The 19,747-nt window shown below is 38.3% G+C and overlaps 2 protein-coding genes across 9 annotated transcripts; both read right to left on the reverse strand.

Moving 5' to 3' along the window:
- Positions 1-810: 810 nt before the first annotated feature.
- l(2)gl (LLGL domain-containing protein l(2)gl) lies at positions 811-17,220 on the reverse strand. Of its 6 annotated transcripts, none has more exons than XM_076690328.1 (17): positions 16,866-17,220; positions 15,133-15,518; positions 10,382-10,479; positions 8,434-8,524; positions 7,322-7,563; positions 6,871-7,009; positions 6,153-6,340; positions 5,783-6,071; positions 4,951-5,707; positions 4,722-4,878; positions 4,494-4,633; positions 3,908-4,424; positions 3,540-3,823; positions 3,114-3,252; positions 2,733-2,902; positions 1,970-2,052; positions 811-1,507 (listed from the first exon to the last, which is right to left on the reverse strand). In XM_076690328.1, exons 2-17 carry the CDS (start codon positions 15,214-15,216, stop codon positions 1,487-1,489), a joined length of 3,399 nt encoding a protein of 1,132 aa, XP_076546443.1. In that variant the 5' UTR covers positions 15,217-15,518; positions 16,866-17,220; the 3' UTR covers positions 811-1,486. The 6 variants fall into 6 exon arrangements, with proteins under 6 accessions (XP_076546443.1, XP_076546445.1, XP_076546442.1 ...); XM_076690330.1 differs by having other exon boundaries at positions 2,733-2,884; positions 4,494-4,639; XM_076690327.1 differs by having other exon boundaries at positions 4,494-4,639.
- Positions 17,221-17,963: 743 nt separating this feature from the next.
- LOC117608204 (iso Glutaminyl cyclase) lies at positions 17,964-19,736 on the reverse strand. Of its 3 annotated transcripts, none has more exons than XM_034332922.2 (6): positions 19,548-19,736; positions 19,245-19,388; positions 18,814-19,083; positions 18,589-18,750; positions 18,304-18,529; positions 17,964-18,232 (listed from the first exon to the last, which is right to left on the reverse strand). In XM_034332922.2, exons 1-6 carry the CDS (start codon positions 19,644-19,646, stop codon positions 18,081-18,083), a joined length of 1,053 nt encoding a protein of 350 aa, XP_034188813.2. In that variant the 5' UTR covers positions 19,647-19,736; the 3' UTR covers positions 17,964-18,080. The 3 variants fall into 3 exon arrangements, with proteins under 3 accessions (XP_034188813.2, XP_034188821.1, XP_034188830.1); XM_034332930.2 differs by having other exon boundaries at positions 19,245-19,411; positions 19,548-19,687; XM_034332939.2 differs by having other exon boundaries at positions 19,245-19,405; positions 19,548-19,672.
- Between the last annotated feature and the right edge of the window lie 11 nt (positions 19,737-19,747).

The raw sequence follows: 19,747 nt of genomic DNA on the forward strand, positions 1-19,747 counted from the left end.
TGAAAAGACAATCCATCGGTATCGAAACGTTGCATATACGTATATTTTTTTTTAATTATCAAATTCTTTGTTTTACTACCTATTTAATACTATAAATTTTACTTATTTAATATTTGTCACCCGATCCGAGAAACGAGTCTGTCGCTGTGTGCCGCAATATTTAAATATTTACGATCGGGCACGCGATATTGAGTGAACGGCAGCCACATTTTTAGGTAGTCCCTATGTGATTCACTCTGTATAAATAAAGCACATGATAAACAAGATAACTGGGGAAATTTAGATATTGCATGAATCCTAACAAAACAAAATATGAATCACTGTTTGCAGATAATTTAAACATATCTCATCGGGATTAATACCCAAAAGAAAAGTAAGAACGGGACAGGTTTTAAATATTCGCCAAATACAGTGTGTAATATTTTATCAAGGTAAAAAATCAATAATTTTACAATAGCAGAAGCACGTTTGTTTTCGTACAATTGTATCTTATTTAACGCGTTGACTTCACCTTGTTAATATAGTTTACAATTATAATAAAATTAACGGTACAGGGCGGTCCAAAAAGCACAGTAGAAATGCTAGTTCTCCCAAGACGTTATAAAATGGACTTCCAACGGTTAAATGCAAATAAAACTCTAATTAAAATGCAAATTCTTTAATATGGTCAAGATAGTTAAAATTTTTGTACTTGGAATTACATACTTATATAAAAACTGTGCATAATACTCAATATCCTTGGAACGCCTTGTATAACATTCGTTTAAAGATAACCACCGCATAATAGAAACATATTTTCCGCGGTTGATCAAAGTAAAAAAAAAAAAAAAAAAAAAAATAGAACAAATTCATAGGAAATTACGAAATTAGAGGAAGATTAAAATCTATCTACAAAGGCCTCACAATCGCATCAATGAATAAGAAATTGACACATTTTTATTTTCAACACTTAATGTGTAGTCTTGAGAGACAAACGACGAAACGATGAAAAAACTTTGTTCGATTTCGCGCGAATGGCGTCAATTAAATGCAAAAGAAACAACGGATATGCTTCTTTCATGCGTTCAGTCTATTTATGTTTTTCGATAAAAATATTGTATATTTTTATTCGTTTTCGTTTTTTTTTTGTAAAAAAAAAAAAAAAAGAAAAAGTCATTATAGTAGGATCAGTGATGTAACGATCTATTAATTAATAGGTATTGTAAAGTATTAGTACTTTTGAAACTTCGATTGCCAGTGATTTTCAGGCAAGACAATGAGAGAGGCGAAAGATTCGAATCGATGTGCGCGTGATACCGCGAACGTTGGCAGTTCTACGTTAGATTATGTCTGTATTATTATATTTTCTTTTTTAATGTAAATATTTCTTTAAGAATGCGTGGAGTGTCTTACTGAATCCCATTCTTACATAAATACCATGTAAAAATCTAGATTTAGCTTTACGTAACATAGATTTAAGACTTTCTCTAACCGGATCTTCGGGTGGTTATTGCAGAATGTCACTGATCTGAAACAAAATATTGAAACATGTTACATGTATGTTTAATGTTACATATTAATACAGCTAATTTATTATACCACAGTATATAGGCCTTGAGTGATCAGTAATAAATTATTAGATTAAACTTACAACCCAAATGCATGCTGATTATTTTTAGCGTGGAACAATTGCTACATATTACCTTCTTTACTCTCTATACGTGATAATTACTTATACCAAATATATATCTTTTGTATTCAAATTTGTTAATCGTAGAAATCTGTTAATGGCATTCAAGCGAGACAACTATGAAATGTTAAGAGTTATCTCTTGGATGTTTAATTCTAATCAGATAGATATTTTAGAATCTTTTTCATCATACATTAAATAGCATAGAAAAAATATGCTAAGCGTTAATGACATAGTCTTAATTATCGAGGTAAGATCCGACACCAGGTAATGCAATTACACTCAATGCCGTTTGCTGACCTCGACGTTTGGAGGTATAGTGATGGTAGCGTGTGTCGTTGTAGTCTCAGTACCGCTTCGTATCTCTCTCTCTACCGTAGTGCCTGTGCAACAACAAAAATAGCAAAAACGAAACAATAACAAAAGAGTACTATCAACGGTATAAAGAGAAGATGAAGAGAAATTACAAAGCAACGACAGACAAACACAAGATATTTAAGCAAATGAATGAAATAAAGTATTTACAATCTTCGATTATGGAAATATTGAATATACCCTAAAAAAAAGAAGAATATAAAAATATAATTATAGAAAAACTGAACGTAACACATTGATTGTCTTAATCTTAATATTATTATTTAAACTGATTTGAAATCAGCTATGATTTCACTCACTGTTCGTTTGTTGTGTCTCGTTTGCTTGACTTGTTTCAACTTCTCCATTGGCGGTATTTTTGCTGAAAGAGAAGGATAATTACGGTTTTCTAGTGCAAGATACATTTTCTTCGGTCCAACTTATTGTTAGACAACGAAAGAGGATTATGTATGATGAGGACACAATATTATTTCATTAATGCAAAATAAATAATTACATATAGTTTTATGTACTACTTTGGCAGTAATAGTTCACTTTTCAGGCATGCAACGTCTTCCAAAGAACTTCATAGCCGTCTTGCAGGATTTAAATACACCATTTTATATTTTGCACGAGAAAACAATGATTATCCTTTTCTTTAAGCGAATCTTAAATCCGTGCGATAAATAATTTTCGATCGTTTACTTACTAGCAGTGGTAGTGTTGGTTGTTTGTGAAACAACGGTGGTGGTCTTTACCACTAAGGATTGGTTCTGTGTAGAAATTTCAGAAGTTCGAGAAGTCACTTCCATTTTAAGTCCTGCAAGACGATTATGAAGTTCTTCGGAGGACGTTGCATTTCTGAAAAGTGAACTGTTACTGCCAAACAATGGCAAGTACATGAAAGAAGAAAAAAAAAAAAAAAAAACGCACATCGATTAGCACAGCAAAGTAAATTAATGAAATAAGGTAACATATTTGATACATTTCAAATTACTTTTAGCAAATAAATTTTCGAAACAAGCGAAATAAAGCACATGAAATAAAACAATAAGAAGCTGGGAGCACAGTTGTGGCACCTTTAACTTACAGTAAATGATCCTTCACGCTATCAATCGTGATGTCTCCGATAGAACTCAAATCTTGACGATCATCCTCTCCGTTTACATCGTTCGTACTCGCGGCTGGTTGCAAAGAAGGTGATTCTTTCGGCGATTCTTCACCGTCGGCTAAAATACATGTATTCAAGAACCGGTACTAAAGGGTTAAGGAGATTGCTTATCGTTTTCGATGACGTTAATTGGCGTTAAATTACAATTTAGCTTTGCTAGCTTTGTTTAATGAATCACAAATGATTATAGCGAAGCAACATTCATAATGTACACAGGTTAACAAGATATGCTAAGCAGCCACGTATAATTTAGTTACAGTGTCCTATCGTAACGTTTTGTTTAACGATATCGCTACGCGTTAAATATAAATTTAAATGATCACAAAGAATACGCGATATACTCACTGGAACCCACTACACCGTTTTCTACGATCGTCCTCTGTACCGTGGTCGGCTGCTGGCTTCCTTGCGTTGTCTCCCCTTCCGTTTCCGCAGCTCCTTCGACGACTCCTTGCTCTTGCGTCTCCTCGTTGTTAGCCTCCGGGTAGGATCTAGCATTTGGCGGTAAATTCAGGGCACAATTTGCCTTCGTCACTTTACTGGTCGACAATGAAATTCGTTGAATTTCCGAGCTTGAATGAAGGTACAAAGCTTCGCCAGCTTTTGTGAAAGTCAACGATGAGATACCGCTGTATAAATAAATAACGTGATTCCGATCATTTGACGGATTATAAAAATATGCAGATTATAATTGGATTAAACGAATAACTTACTTGATGTCTTCCCTTTTAATGGCCGCTGCGTTAAGCTGCCTTCTCAATTCTGGGATGCTAAGCAGTAAACAATCACCGAGATTGGTCAGGCATAATAAACAGGTTTCTTCGTGCGTACCTGCAGGCTCAACCGGGCACGAGAATTTTGCAAAACCTGTTTTTCTTACACGCGAACCTTCGTGCGCGGTAAGTTTGTATTTACAATATGGTTTCAAGGATGGAAGATTAAAGATTTTGAACTGTTCCTCGCTGGCGATAACAACTCTGTGCGGTGACGCCATATCAGGACCAGGACTGACACCTTTCTCGGCTTCGAACGGTTCCGGTAAAGGAACGCTGGATCCGTCGAGAATCGTTATGGCGATCACCGGTGCTCTGTGCTTTAATTGAATCTCTTTCCCTAATGTACAATTTACATCCTCTTCCGTTCTTCGAACCCCCGCAGGAATCGCTAACGTGAATACATACACCGTACCGTTATTGGTACCCGCCCAAAGTGTAGGGGTTGTATTTTGCACTAGACAAATAAGAAATGTTAACTGTATTTGTATGGAAATATGTTCATAATGCACGAGAGAATACCCACTGCTTATAATATAACTCCTAGCAAAATATAAACATCGAACCATCGAGCCCAATGCGTCATCCACTGGTCTTGCTTCTACTTGTCTTTCCACAGGTTTCAGCTCTACCGGCGAGAGGTCACCGATCGGCGAGGAAGCAACACTGGAACTTTTAAATAATTATTTATTCGATAAAGTTTCAATGGGTAAAATCAAAGTCCTGTAGCTGTCACGCTTAAAATAATACTCACACATCTTTCTTCTTTTCCGTAGCATTTCTCGTCGGGCTACTAGCAGTCGTCGCTCTACGCTGCGATCTTCCTTTCCTTAATCTCCTGAAAGATTCTCTCAACGATTTTTTGAACGATTTTCTTCTCGAAATAGGCGTGTCGCCCGCTCCGGAAAGATCTGTAAAATTATACAAAGTCGATGAAATAACGATGATTCGTTTGATTAATACAAATTGCTAGGGAGAAATACCATTCGGATTGAGCGTGCACTTGACGGTAACAGCCTTCGCCCTTGTATAATCGAAAACTGCTAAACCATGTGCCGTACCAGCAGCGAGTAATCCCCATTCACTGTGTATTGCCAGCGCGGTAACCGCAGCCGGTGGATATAATTGAAGAAGACTTTGCGGTTGAAAACCAACCGCGAAGGATATGCTGGTCGTTCTTACTGGCAAATGATCGTGACCTTTCCATACGAATCCATCGCGATCGTTGACAATGTTCATAGTGATGGCTTTGATTTCTTTGTTCGTTGGCTCGGACGATATGGTGGCTGTGATCACGTGGCCAGCCGTGCCAGCGACCACTAACGTCGAGGACAAAGGGCAGAGTAAAACCTTTTTAACAGCTAGCCGAGGATCGTCCGAGTAGGGATCGAACGTTCCAACTTTTCTAAAAGGTGGCCATTCGTTCTCGTCGTCCTCCGGCGGTTGCTCGAGCACGTCCAAATGCTCGCCGGTGAACAATATAGAGGAATTGTATTTGTACAGAGGCGTCAACGCGACGTCAGAAGCGTTCCAAAATCTCACGGTTCCATCCTCGTGGCCGGTAAGCAACATTTCTCTACCTTTCGGCTTCTCGTTTCCAGATTTCTGATTAATAATAATACCACCGTCTATAGGCCACGGTTTCTCCGAATACAAATGCTCCGTCTGCGCTTTTCCAGCTGCCACGATGCTGTCCCATAGCTCTTCCGGCACGTTTGGAACGTGTTGCGAACAAGTGACCTAAGCATTAACAAGTATATGAGATATTGTTTACAGTATAATTTATTCGATGTTATAAACAGATATGACATTCACCGCACTCGCATGGAGGGATACCAAGTAAGGTAAGGCCATCATTTTCCATTCGGGATTAATTAAATCAATGGCTACCACCTCTTCTTCGGCCAATACTATTAACGCTTCCGGGCCATCCTCGGGTATCTCCTTACCATCCTCTTGCTTCGGGAACACGGTAAAGAAGTCGATGACTTTCGACGTGAAATCAAAGACCACCTGTTTTTTCTTCGTCATTACGGTGATCGTGTGACGGTCACCGTAACTGGCACGTTGCATTCCACCCGAAAATAAAATAAGTTCGCCGTGCCTGTAACAAAGTATTCGTCAATTTGTTACCGCTTGTCGGTTTAACGGTATAAAATTAACAGACACCTGAATTCTTACTTACTCATCGGTCTCATAGACGAGGATCTTAGTGACAGCTTTACACGGGAATGGACCGTAGGGTGTGTTCGAGTCTACCATTGTGTCACTGATCGGACTCCAAAACGCGTACGATCCATCGTTGTGCGAGGAAACGAAACGATTCTCGGAGATCCAGTGGACAGATTCCAGCTGTTGCGTGGAGACGAATGTCTGCGCACGCGAAAACAAACCCATCAGCTGCACGTACACGTTCGCCAAAACCACCAAAGACACAAACGACAATCAGAACGAGAACCATCTCCACAATGTAAGTACGTTGTTAACCCATCGGCACCCCAAACCATTTCGAACACGTGATATTCTTTCTCTCATACAACATTCGATAATAGCTCGTTTTAAGACAAATATCCAAATTCGAACACCTAACGATACTCCCTTGTTAGATAACTTTAGGAATCAGCAAGGAGAAGGTATTATGTTACATCAAGCGTTTCTGTTTTACTCATTATGTCACCTTATTAAAAAGTAAAAAAAAGAAACTGCATTAAGTATAGTATTGTGTACCGATGGATTAATGGCGTAGCCCCATGTAAATGTAACTGAAGCAAGTGTGTGTGTTTTTTTTTTTTTGTATTGTTCTGTAAGCGTGTTATTACATCTGCCACACTTGTAGTTTTCTGTATACATAGGCCATCTGTAAAAGAACAGATATATGAAAGAATGACAACGCGAAGGCTCACCTGTTGAGCTCCAGGAGTTGCTTTGTTCCACAGAACCATTAAACCACGATTGTAACCTATCAGAATATTGTCCGGATGACCTGGTTGTTCCGCTATCGCCTCGACCGCTCCTGGATTCTTCTTGTAATCATCTGGTACACTGTCATACAACATCAATAACGTCACGGTCACGTGAATCGACGAATCGTTGACTCGCAACGCGGGTCAAGGTGGAGATTCTTTCTTTATCAATAATTAGAAAATCGTACACGCGATTTCATGTTGAAAGCCCATTGTCTGGCATGGTCTATGTGAAATTGACTCGTTATCTTGAATTTAAGCCAACTTCTCCCGAATTCATATAGAAGTTGCTCTTATCAACTTTGATAGTTATCAGAAACTAAATATAGAAATTCTTTCAACTAGTTCAACTGTAATCGACGTGTACACAGGGGAAAGCAGATGTTCTTACTTTTGCATCACAACATCCTGGTAGATGATGTTATCAGGCATCGAGAAGGTTTTCAGGTTCAGTAGATAAATATTACCGCCTTCCGTTCCCAGTAGCAGATGTTCACCGCTCGACTCCAAGCACATCGCCGAGATTTTCTTCAGTTTTCCCTCCAACGAAAGAGATTTCGTTTCCACCACGGAACTCTCGTTGATCTCCCAAAGGTGGAGGGAATTGTCGTCGCATAACGAGACCACGCGACCCTGTTAACGCGAAAACATTTGTTCATTTTTCAAATAGTACACACCTATAACTTTATTATACGTAATTAAAACGATAAAAAAAAATTGAGATTCGATATGGTAAGATTATAATTGTAGAACTATGATATCTTATCGGTTTTAGGATCCGTTTGAAAAATGATCGCGATAACGAGAATTCATACCTCGTAACGAGCAACGTTACGATTCTAGATTCTATTTAAAAATCAACAACGCCACGGCTGTTCATTGAAAGATTTCGAGTGTCATTGAATCGAAAAAACAGAACTATCCAGAAATGGTAATATGGTAAATGAATGTGAGAAAATTCATTATTCCCGACCGCGACGATGAAGTAATTCAACGTTGTTTTCCTCTTAATTATACACCACTTTTTCCCTATTACTCTCCCCGTTTTTTTCCGCACCGGTAATTAATTATCTCTCGAGACCTCTTCACTCCCGTTTGTCTGCTCCGCACTCTAGTGGTTCTCGTTACCGGAATTCGTGTACGGAGGGAGTTACGTTTTCTTTGAAAGATGTTTTCCTTTTTTCAAATTTTCGAAATAATGCAGCGTTTAAACAGCTTCTCGGCGTTTATCAAAGTGCAACGTGGATTTACGTGTTATTAATTCGTGCACGCGTGCAAAAGAGCGTTGCGCGTGTCGCCGCACAGTTATGCAACGAACCCGCCGGGTGTCGCGTTGCACCCGCGCAGCGCGTGTGACTTTTAATACAACTCCAACTTCGTACCTCCCGACCCTTTGATTACAATGTGTACCGGTAAAAATCTGCAACGACGTAGCAAACTCGACCGAGTTCCTCGATTAATCTCCGGTTAATCAAATAGAATTTAATTAATTAAAAAGCTTACCTCGTTAGGCAACGCGACGATCTTCGTCACTGCATTCTCCCCGCTCTCGATCGAGTGTTGACCATAGAACTCGACACCTGGCCTGCCGAATCTGCGATATGTCAGTCAAGGAAAAGCAGAGAAGGTACGAGAATCGTTGATTCTAAAAAAACTTGGATGTGCACGTTTTCTAGCTCAACGGAGAAGGAACATACGGTGCTCTTGTTTCGAAAATGACCGACTTAATCCGCTGACAGAAAACGATTATATTCGGGCCATGGAATACGTTGTGACTATCTTTTTGCATAGTCATCAAATTCTCCGAAAATACCTCGACGCAAATCGTGTAAATAATTTCAAATATAAAAATTGAAGCAAAAATAAATTTTCAATCGAAAGATAAATGCAGAGCTTTATCGGATCACTCTATCTTACTAATATCAAATACAAACAATGTTTTCACGGAGTCGCGGCGAAGAACATTTATTATCTGTCTTACCAAATGATAATAATGATCGTTTGATTACGTAGACGTTGGAACATCTGCGATCGAGCTTCGCGTTGAATAAAACAAGAAGGTAATGTCGACGAACCATATAACAGAGAAGCTTACGCCTTATGCGTACGCTTCGTAATTAGCATTTTTTAAACGCGTTGCAGGAATCGATTAACGGTGTAAAAATAACTATAACGAATCATTTTTGTCGTGCCCGATGTGACGAGTTTAATGACTCTCATCACGTTTTTCTATTAATCGACTAATCCAATTTCATGACATAAAATTGTTAAAAAATAATGCTTATGATACGTCAATTTAAAGCCCAAAGCTTCGCAAACATGATTATACAAGCGTTTTGCTGAGATTTTTATTAATTAGAAAAATACGAGAGAAGAACTCTGCGTGGCAACGTGGCGTTTGATCGGGATGAAAAATTCGAATAAAACAAGGGGACACTGGTTTGTGTTTCTCGGAAAATGAGACGGGTATACCTTCGCTTAACTGATTAAACTTTCAAATGCATTCTTACCATTCGTTTTCCTTCCTCTTGGGAAACTTCAGTATGTAAGATGATAAAAATCATTTTCGTGTAAAAAAAAGAAAAAATTGAAAACATCTATTCTTTTCAGAATTTGTTTCAAAAGATGTCTTCAATTTCTCTGTCGCAATCGATGCGACCTATATTCGATTTGCAAAGTAAAAAATGTCCTACATAACCGTCTGACGAGAATCAGTTTTCTTCAATGAAATCTACTGTCTGACCCTCGACGCGAGAAGAATAGACATGGGTATCGCGAAATATCGAATATCTTGGATCTAAAATTAACTGCGAAGGTGATCAGAAGAAAGCAACCTCGATCAAGTATATTCTCCTTCTCCCTTCGTCCGTGATTAACCCTCTTTGATCCAAATTTTTGATATTTTTAGAAAGAAATATTATAATAACTTTCGTTGGTTTATCTATTCTAAGTTAAAATTTGAATCTTACTGAAATTTTAATAGTCGAGTATTTGGTTAAATTCTAAATGCGAACATTTAAGAAATCAACCTCGATCAAGTATATTCTCCTTCTCCCTTCGTCCGTGATTAACCCTCTTTGATCCAAATTTTTGATATTTTTAGAAAGGGATATTATAATAATTTTCGTTGGTTTATCTATTCTAAGTTAAAATTTGAATCTTACTGAAATTTTAATAGTCGAGTATTTGGTTAAATTCTAAATGCGAACATTTAAGAAATCAACCTCGATCAAGTATATTCTCCTTCTCCCTTCGTCCGTGATTAACCCTCTTTGATCCAAATTTTTGATATTTTTAGAAAGAAATATTATAATAATTTTCGTTGGTTTATCTATTCTAAGTTAAAATTTGAATCTTACTGAAATTTTAATAGTCGAGTATTTGGTTAAATTCTAAATGCGAATATTTAAGAAATAAAAAAGAAATAAAGAGCAGGGTAGAAAAAGGATACACCTTGATGGCGCCGGATGCCGTACCGATGATCATCAGCCGCAAGCTTGGATCCCATGCCAGGGCTGTAGGTTTGTTTGGGAACCCATGCTGCACCGTCTGCAAAGGAGGAAACCATTATTGTTAGCCGAACTATTAGCCACGGTAATTATAATACTATTAGCCGTGGTATACTTTCCACTTAACCGTAATATGGCTAATGGTATTATCTTAGCTGGATGACTTCGTAATCTTGAGAAGCGTTTAGCGAACGTTATTAACACTGCGATATGGAAACATTTAATCAATGAAAGCGAAATGTTCATTGTTATTTCTGATTTCGTTGAACTGGATCAAAGAAGAATTTCGAAGAGTACCATTTTCTAAGCTTTACAAGCAACTTCCCCCTTAATGGATCAACCGGCTTGATTCATAAACCGACTTCGATGTTCCGTCTCGATCGTATAATCATTGCACACTGTCCCGTCGTAATCAGCAGACTATTTATACGTGAAAGACACTAAAAATAGTGACCGTTATCTGGACTGTTGTTGCATCGCGCGTACGAGAAGGCGAAAAATTTCATTCTTGATACGCGACTTGACGAAATTAACGGTATTTCATTTTTTTTCGTCCATGAAGTATATATACGTAATTGAAAATTGGACGAGGACGTATATATGCGTCGTCGAAAATTTGGCGGGGGCGTATATATACGTTTGAAGGTACAAAGTAAGTTAAAAGTAGAAACAAGGAATATGTGTCATAATAGATCCTCCCTTTCTTCGGCTCGTTTTGAATGCAATTAACGGTAATTATCAGCGACAAGAGTTTCCGACTTTCTCGACGTAACTTCTGCCTCGACGAGGCCAGAAGAATTTTAAGCGAAAGCCGGCTCGATTAGTCATCGATGAGTCAGATTTTGTCAATCCCGTTAATCGAGCGGTTTCATCGATCAACGTGTTCCAATGAGATCGGTTATGCATCTCGTTTACAGAATCCTATGTGCATATGCAGCTGACACACCACGTGCGTCGTCAATCTATAACGCATTTATTACACCCATTATTCTGAAACGTTCTTAAATCATTGGCTACGTCACAATCATGTTTTCCATTAATACGCGTATACATTTTACGTTAAGCCCAGCGTAATATCGGGACCTTGAAATGGATGATTCGATTCAGTTTCGTAACTGAAATACCGATATGACTGAAGTACTTGAGTCCAGAGATTACGGTATAGCGTATTCTTGTACACAATTGAATTTTTGTCTAGATAGATACAGTAAGAGAAATAAGTGATGTGCCCGGCTATTCGGGTCGGTTCGGAAAACATCGGGCGGGCTCGGGTGGACGCGCAGTTGGGTAGCCCGACTGTTTCGGGTCAGGTCGGATAAAGTTGGGCAGATTCGCAGCGTAATTCTTATGTACTTGTTAATACTTGCATTAAGCATGTGCAAAATCTGTTTTATGTGGAAAAATAATACTTCTAACGAATTTATTTGCAAGCATTAACAAGCACACGAGAGTCGGGCCGCGGCCCGCGGGAACTCGTCCGAATCTCCCCGACTTTATCCGACCTGACCCGAAATAGTCGGGCTACCCGACAGCACGCATGTATCGGACACCTGCCCGAACCCGCCCGATTTTTTCCGAGCCCGACCGAGCCCGTAATATCGGGTACCCGCACATCCCTAAAGTACACTGTATTAAAATATCGTAGCGTTCTAAAACAGGTGATGCGTTGAAGAAGTTGAGAGTTCTGGTAGCACGCCTTTCTACCTGAACTTAAAAATCCTTGGTAGGTAAGGCTAGTGTATAACCCCGGGATTTAGGGCTGCCAATAATATCGATTTGGTGCACGTTTCCAGCACGCGATTAGAAAAACGGGTGTCGGTCGGTAGGACAGGCAGAGGGTGAGACCTTGGCCCAGGTAATTTCCATGAGAAAGGGTGTCACCGCTTCCGAGTTTCAGGAGGCCTGATCGCAGGAATTAAAGCAAGAAGATGCGCGAGAATGAACCCGTGGTACGAGCGAAACAAACAATATTTCTCGGTAAGGTTTAATCCGATCTAGATTAACTTTAATCTCGATCAGCCTAACCTGGACTGAAATTATACGCGAACATCGATCAAACGATATCTCTATCTATCATACTTATAAATTTAAATACTATCCGTTTATAAAGTGATGCATCGTTTTATTAATCACGAATTTATAAATAAGAATTTCATGCGATTTTCTTTCTTTTATTAATTACGAAACTTTAACAGAGGAACGTTAAAAATTGCTCCCCGATCGATAACCCACTGCGACAGTTCCTCGACGGTGAATATTTTATGCCGCTGTTGTACATACTTTTCTAGAGTATTATAAGAACCCGTTACTTATTTCATACGTGGTACAATAACTGGAATTTATACAAAATTCATTCAATATTAATTTATAATTAAACTTTCGGAGTAATCCTGTTGCGCGCTAGTACGCTGTACCGCGTCAGGCGAATCTAACGGTACATTCTTTACACGTATATTAAAACAAACGTAAAAAGGGCTGGGCATCTTATCGTGTTTCTATTTGCACAGAAAATCGATAATCTTCCTTCGTATTTCTTTTTTCTTGTCGCACAAGACGTTTGTGGAGTTATCAATAGGGACTGATGACAAACTCACGGAGAGTTTATTGTCGAAATAAGCCAAGAACAAACCTACTTATACTAAGTGTTTTTCAGATTCATGGAAAAAGAAACCGTGAAACGTTTGCCGCGATACGCAATTAACTCTGATAATTGATCACCAAATTAGGATCGTTATGAGCAATTTTCTTTGATTAATTTCTTTCAACAGATACTCCACGCCTCTTCCTAGTCAAACGACAGTGACAATCAATGATGTAATCGAATGTCATTCGTCTCTTTTTTTTTTTTTTTTTTATAAATCTTTTCAGACTATAGCGGGACCACGGATCGTGTTTGCGTAAACGTGACCGTTTCAATTAAGGCAACAAGCACCCTCCACACACCGGAGGGCTTTCTACTTTTTTTTTTTCCTCTCCAACTCGTACATCTTAACGTGCACGCTACTTCTACTTGTAATTGCCTAACACATAGATTAACCTACATTTCCTATTCCATTTTCTAACCAAGTGGAAGTAACGCACGCTTATGACCAACGAAACGTTTCCATTGTCTATGTCGAATCCGTGCATTCCCGCGTGTCACGTAGAACGCGGCTGAATATAGGGAACGGGGGGAACAGGATTATTCACTAGATAAAGGATTCGGCGGGATTCGAAAAACCTGTGTTTCATTCGATCGATACCAGGGGACGACCTGATTTCTAACCCGACTGTTTTCGCAATCCGTGTCGTCAAACTTTGAATCCACCAGCCGGAGAATTAAACCACGATAAGGTTTCGCGATGGTCGGTGACGATGACAGCCAGCCGAGGAGACAGAACCGCTAAAGAAACGCCACCGCACCGCACCGCGTAACCACAATAATCCTGACTCCGCATCGCGTCTCTCAGCCACCCAACGTATTCTAGACTTTCGGTATCGATTACGATCGGGTATCGACCTGTTGATTCTGTGCCGTTCATTCTTAATACACACGCTTATATCATGTTCTCCGCGAAAGCAATTTTAGAATCTTAATATTCCGGTACGAAAGTAACCTCAAAGGTGTACACCTTCGATCGATCGAATGCATTTCGCAATACTCGATTTGAATCGACAAATCGACGCCGAGGGTTTTATCGCTGGCGATCGTGCTTGCGAAATTTTTTTTATCAATTTTAAAATTGTCTACTCGATAATGAGGAAAGTAGCAATATTTAAGAACAACGAATCGAGATACATTTCGTATTAATCGTACTCGTTCGATAAGTCGAAATCGACGATGAATTAGTATTTTATCGCCATTTAATTCGGCCCAAGTTTTTGTGTTTCGATTATGCATGTAAATTATATCACGGTATATATGTATTTATGGTTCTCCTTGAAACACGATATTCACTGTCTTTTTAACATTTATCCGAGACAAGATTTATCTGTAAAGCAATCGAGCCTCGTACACGTAAAAAGAAGACGTGTTCCGTAAAACGCATGGCGTGTCAACATCGTGATATCACCAAGTAACAGATTATTATCTGAGGTAGTAACAGAATAAACATTCAATTGTCAACTTGTTGATTAATAAATAATGAATCTACAAATAAAAGAAAACGAGTCGATCAACATTTACACCAGACAGGATGTTGTAAAACTAACCCTTCTAACCGTTTTTTTCACTCTTGAATTCATCTATTTCAAACGTGATTATTGTATTTTTTTATTGTTAAAATATTAGTAGCACGCTAAAGAGAGTTAGCTAAGGAAAGGGGATAAAATCAAAATTTATTGAATAAAAAGAATGAAACAGAAAAAGATCGTGTAACTACAGAAACTATGTATATAAACTTGTTAGACATAAATGAAAACTTGTTTCTTCTGATTCTCACTTTCGCTTTCCTTTGCAATGAATAAAACACGCTACAGAGAACACTTCTTTCACGATTTCATCGAAGTTGCTCCACTTACACTAGAAACGGCAGCAACGATACTATCTCTTAAATACTATCCACGATAACATTGTATTCGAATAAAATTCTATCTAATCTATTCCGTGATCGTGTAGTCCGTGAAAAATAGGATTCCGTAAGAGCAGACAAGCGGAAGAAAATATCGGCTCGTTTAGCCGGTCGGGTGTGGGCGAATAAAAATCGTGACTTACCTTTCGAAAGGCGAAAAGATCCTTTTGCAGTTTCTGTCGCTCGGCCGTAGGTTGTTGGCCTTTCCCTCTGATAAACTTCAACATCTCTGTCGGCGTTCTTTCCTCGAGCGGTGCGACACGTCCATTAAAGACGGTTGTGGCGGACGGACACCGTCGCCCAACAGAGCAGTAATACCAAAGAAGAACGAGTGATGGCGCTGGCGTGGACCTCCCGAAGCCAGTCGATCCCTCTGTCGTTCGACGTGTTTACAGATCAAGGGAGCGATCGCGACTGAGCACGAGCGGATACTCGCGCCGGCGTTCGGTACTGTTCGGTGAGGTTCGCTGACGTTCGGTCCTACTCTTTCCCGTTTGAATTCTTACTTCTGATTGGCTGTTTTTTCAAACTGAAAATATGGGACTATAAATACAGGATAATTGATTATTAACCTTTAAAGGCGCACGTCTTAAAGAAATAAAAAGAAAATGCATGTTTAACAATCCCTAAAATATTTTACTCGATATCTATCCTACATCAAAAACGTTCAATGTTTACCGCTACGCCTTGTCCTTGTTCGTTCATGCTCAATCGCGTTCGATCGCTTGCTCTGTAAACATCTTCAGGACAATACCACGTGCGAGACTTCTAACCTCTCCTTTCACAGTGTTATATTTTCCGTACGATAAAGTGTAACTGTGTAATATTAACCGTGAAATAAAATTACATTTTCAAATTGTGTTCGCTAAAATGGTGAGCCCGACGTGACGTCAACAGACCGTCCAGAACACGAACGCGACCAGAATTCGTAAGCCCTCTTCTAGGATGGTCACGCTAGAACCCTTTTACACGCATAACCCTTTTCGATTACTACGATACGACGAACCGGAAGCCTTGTCACACGATTAGGGATTCAATGACAACACGCGGCATAACCTTCATGGCCATGCAAAGTGTACAACTACGTCGTGGCTCGAGCAGTACGCGTCTCATTTCGGTTAAACAATACTACCGTTGCAACTACGTCTAAATTTATTTACGAAGACGACGACAACGACGCAACACGATAAGATAGACACCGAGACAACTCCGTCAAGGTATATTCCCCGCACTCGCCACTAGAGGGACATAAAACGAAACCTAGACCGACGTTTTCTTGTAAGTCCTCGTGGAGCTACCTATTTCTACGTACAGGGTGATTTTTATCATTTTTATCTAAATATCTCGAAAAATATGACCCTAAGAACAATTTTTTGCTTATCATAACCTGTCCAAATTAGGACACCCTATATACAATTTTTGACCACGCGGTAACTATCCCGCGTATCAGGCACGAACTTGCCAGGTAACCTTCCTGATGAGTCCACTAGCAGACTTGTTTCCTTTCTTTTTCTATCTCTCTTCGCAGTACCATCACCACACGTTTAACACTTTGCGGTCTGCGGTCGACAGACTTTATGTGTTTTTCTAATTATATAAAATATCGATATAAAATTTGTTGCCAAGCAACCTTTTGTTTGAAATTTTAGTACATGTAATCAAAGATATATTTGTATATTGATAAAGTCAATGTAGCTAAATCATGACGACACAGTGCAACGAACCGCAACATTAAAATAGGCGCGACCACGTCGTATGACGTCGGCGGACCGCAAAGTGCTAATTAGACCCGACGTCGTCACGAAGGGCTCGGTAAAACCGCGCGCCTTTTGTAATTAAAACATTCTTGAATGAATGGTAAAACTCGTGCGCGTACCACCGATACGTATTTCGTTGGTGTGTTTGAGGGGACACGTCCGAGATACGCCTGCAACGCGTCAGTCCCTGTCTTTCACGTTGAATCCTCTTCCCTTCCTTCTTGTTTTTCTTTACCACACGTATTTCTTTCTCTTTCGCTCACTCACTGAATCCAGGCTGTTCGACCGATAGATACGTCAGCCGCTACGTGTTTTTTTAGCAATGTTCGCGCAAATTGTTTAGATCGACCACGAGAACGATTTTAGGCGACAGGTTGCACAATGGCCCGGCTCGTTGACTAACTTACGATACGAATGATCACGTAAAACCATTGAAATACACGACAGAGGCGTGAAGTCATTCCACAACTGTCACTCGCGTCTTTCGTTGTCGCGTCGGCTTTCCACCAATCACATGTTTCGATTATGATCAACTAACCTCGGCCAAAGTCGACTGTATTCGGATGGGTTCGGAACGAAAAGCCTCGTCAGACGCGCCCGCACGAACAATGACCTCGGTCAGGCGTACCAATACCCACTTTCACTTGATTCGAGTACTGACCGTTAGCCTCGCGAAAATTATATTTTATAATTGCGCTTTGCTTGGTAATTTTAAATTTCTTTCCAATTTCCCAGTAATTTCATGAACCTATACTCCACAAATTTTTTTGCATTGATACTGTACAATAAAAGACGATTTGATCGACTCTGTAGAAAATATTTTTATAATAGTTATTCATTCGAATCTTTATTCGAAACATGTATCAGGAAGTCACGTGTTCAAGCAACTTCCTGTCTAGTATACTCTCCCAAGTAATTTTTATTTTCATACATTCATTTACTTTGTAATTATGATTACTTACTTGCGGTACTTGGGTTCTTCTATTAAAGTTACATCGCTTATCGTACAATGAATATATTTCATATTAAATTTTGTGGTACATATATTACTTTCTAGCCCTCAATATATACATAAATGTCCATATAAATCTTTTTAAATATAGTAAGGATTACCCTGGTTTGATAGAAAATAATTTATCTTACAAAAGTCGTGTACATTACAAAAATGTAAATGCAGTTAAGTAGAATATGCTGTTTTCATGCTTCGTTATTTAAAAAAAATAACACTGTAAACTAACACTTTACATTATATCCTTTAGTTCGTATGTAATACTGTGTCATTCGTGGTAAAAATATAACTTTTAGTAACAACATAAGAATTTTCCCACTATCAATTATTTACCAACGTGTAAATAGGATGCTACAAAAATTCTTAAAATCTTATTAATATTTTCGGTTGTTTTTATGTCTATATTATCACAATGATCACTTGGCTTATGCCAAACCTTAGGAAAGGGGTATGGTATAAGGTGTAAAATAGGAATATCTGAAATACACATTTCATAATTAAAAGGTAGCACATAAACCTTGTAAACGCGTATAAAAATTAATGCTTACCTCTCTGTAAAAATGGAATATGGTCATCTTCGATGTGTGCTTCCACAGAATATGGTTGAAAATATCTCTGTGCAGGTTGCCCATAAGAGTATGACTCGAATTCTTTTAATGCAGCTAAATTAGTTTCAATAGCCATTAATAAAGAATACCATTTTTCGGTATTGCTAAAATAATTATAAAATGTAGGATCTGGTGCACCTATCAAATCTAAAAGAACTAGTACATCCTGCAACAAGTAATGTTGATAATTTATGTATTTTTAACATTTTTATTATAAACACTTACAAGTTTATCCAATTCGGAAATATTTTCGTCTTCCTTGTAAGTAGTATAGTTATTATGCCATATTTTGGCTAAATGTCTTGCTCCATATATAGAATCTTTCGGGCCCCACTCCTTGAAAGCTTCTTCCCCATCAAAAAATATAAACATTAAACTAATGTCATTCTGAAAAGAAAAAATTATCATTGCAAAGAGTAAAACAACAATTGTGGGTAACAAAATACTTACATGTTTTATAGAATTTAAGTGATTCTGCATAACTTTAGCTAAATTAATCATTTGAGCACATGGTACTGCACTATCTGTAGCACCAACAAAATTTCTTTCTCTAGTATATTTGGAGTCATAATGACAGGCCAGTGCTAAATATCTTTTAGCATTAGGATTCAACTTTGCAATTATGTTTTCAAATTGTAAGGTTCCAAAAGTTGGTGTATGTTCATCAAAAATATCAGTTTCCACTGTCCAATTAAGATTTCTCATTGATTCTTTGATATACTGGAAACAAATTTTTCCTTATTAACAAATGGGAATTCCCTGTACGCGTTGCATCATATCTTGTTTATGCATCTTTTATCTAAATCATTCATTTTATCAAAAGTACTATGAATAATTATTATAATTATATAAGTTTGCAGTGTATTTACCCATCAACTTACATTTTTCACTCTTGTATGCTCTGGTGTACCAACAATTCTCACAGTACATATGTTACTTAAAATCTGATCCATGTGATTGACATTTGACAATTCTGATATTTCCAGTATCTGACTTCTTGACAGTGTAACAGGTGTATGATAATACTGGAATCATTTCATGACTGTAACTAATGTATGTTAATGATGATCAATGAGATGCAGTATGAAAGGTGATATTTAAAGATGAATAAACCAAGGATAAGTGAAAGTACTTGATAAAAATGTGTGAACAATGAAAAATAACAGATTTTTTACATTATATACCTTTTGATTCCGAAAACCCGTTTCTGTTGAAATACTTGCGTCGGTTATAAAACGCCCGACAAAAATCAGAAAAATCTGTAAAAGAAAATCGAACATCATCGTACACCCTGGAAAACTTATACTGAACTGAACGCAGCCGCGATGCGCTCATTGTATTTAGTTGTAAATCTCGCCGCCATTTTGAAACGAAGCCCACGTGA

The sequence above is a fragment of the Osmia lignaria genome, chromosome 9, assembly GCF_051020975.1.
Source record: "Osmia lignaria lignaria isolate PbOS001 chromosome 9, iyOsmLign1, whole genome shotgun sequence".
NCBI classification, from domain to species: domain Eukaryota; kingdom Metazoa; phylum Arthropoda; class Insecta; order Hymenoptera; family Megachilidae; genus Osmia; species Osmia lignaria.

Bases quoted from the DNA above. Each gene is read 5' to 3' on its own strand.
- LOC117608204 (XM_034332922.2), bottom strand. From the start codon at position 19,646: ATGATGTTCGATTTTCTTTTACAGATTTTTCTGATTTTTGTCGGGCGT. The intron at 19,389-19,547 runs GTATATAATGTA...AAATGATTCCAG, and splicing joins CGGGTTTTCGGAATCAAAAG to TATTATCATACACCTGTTAC. The intron at 18,530-18,588 runs GTAAGTGTTTAT...TACTTGTTGCAG, and splicing joins TTTCCGAATTGGATAAACTT to GATGTACTAGTTCTTTTAGA.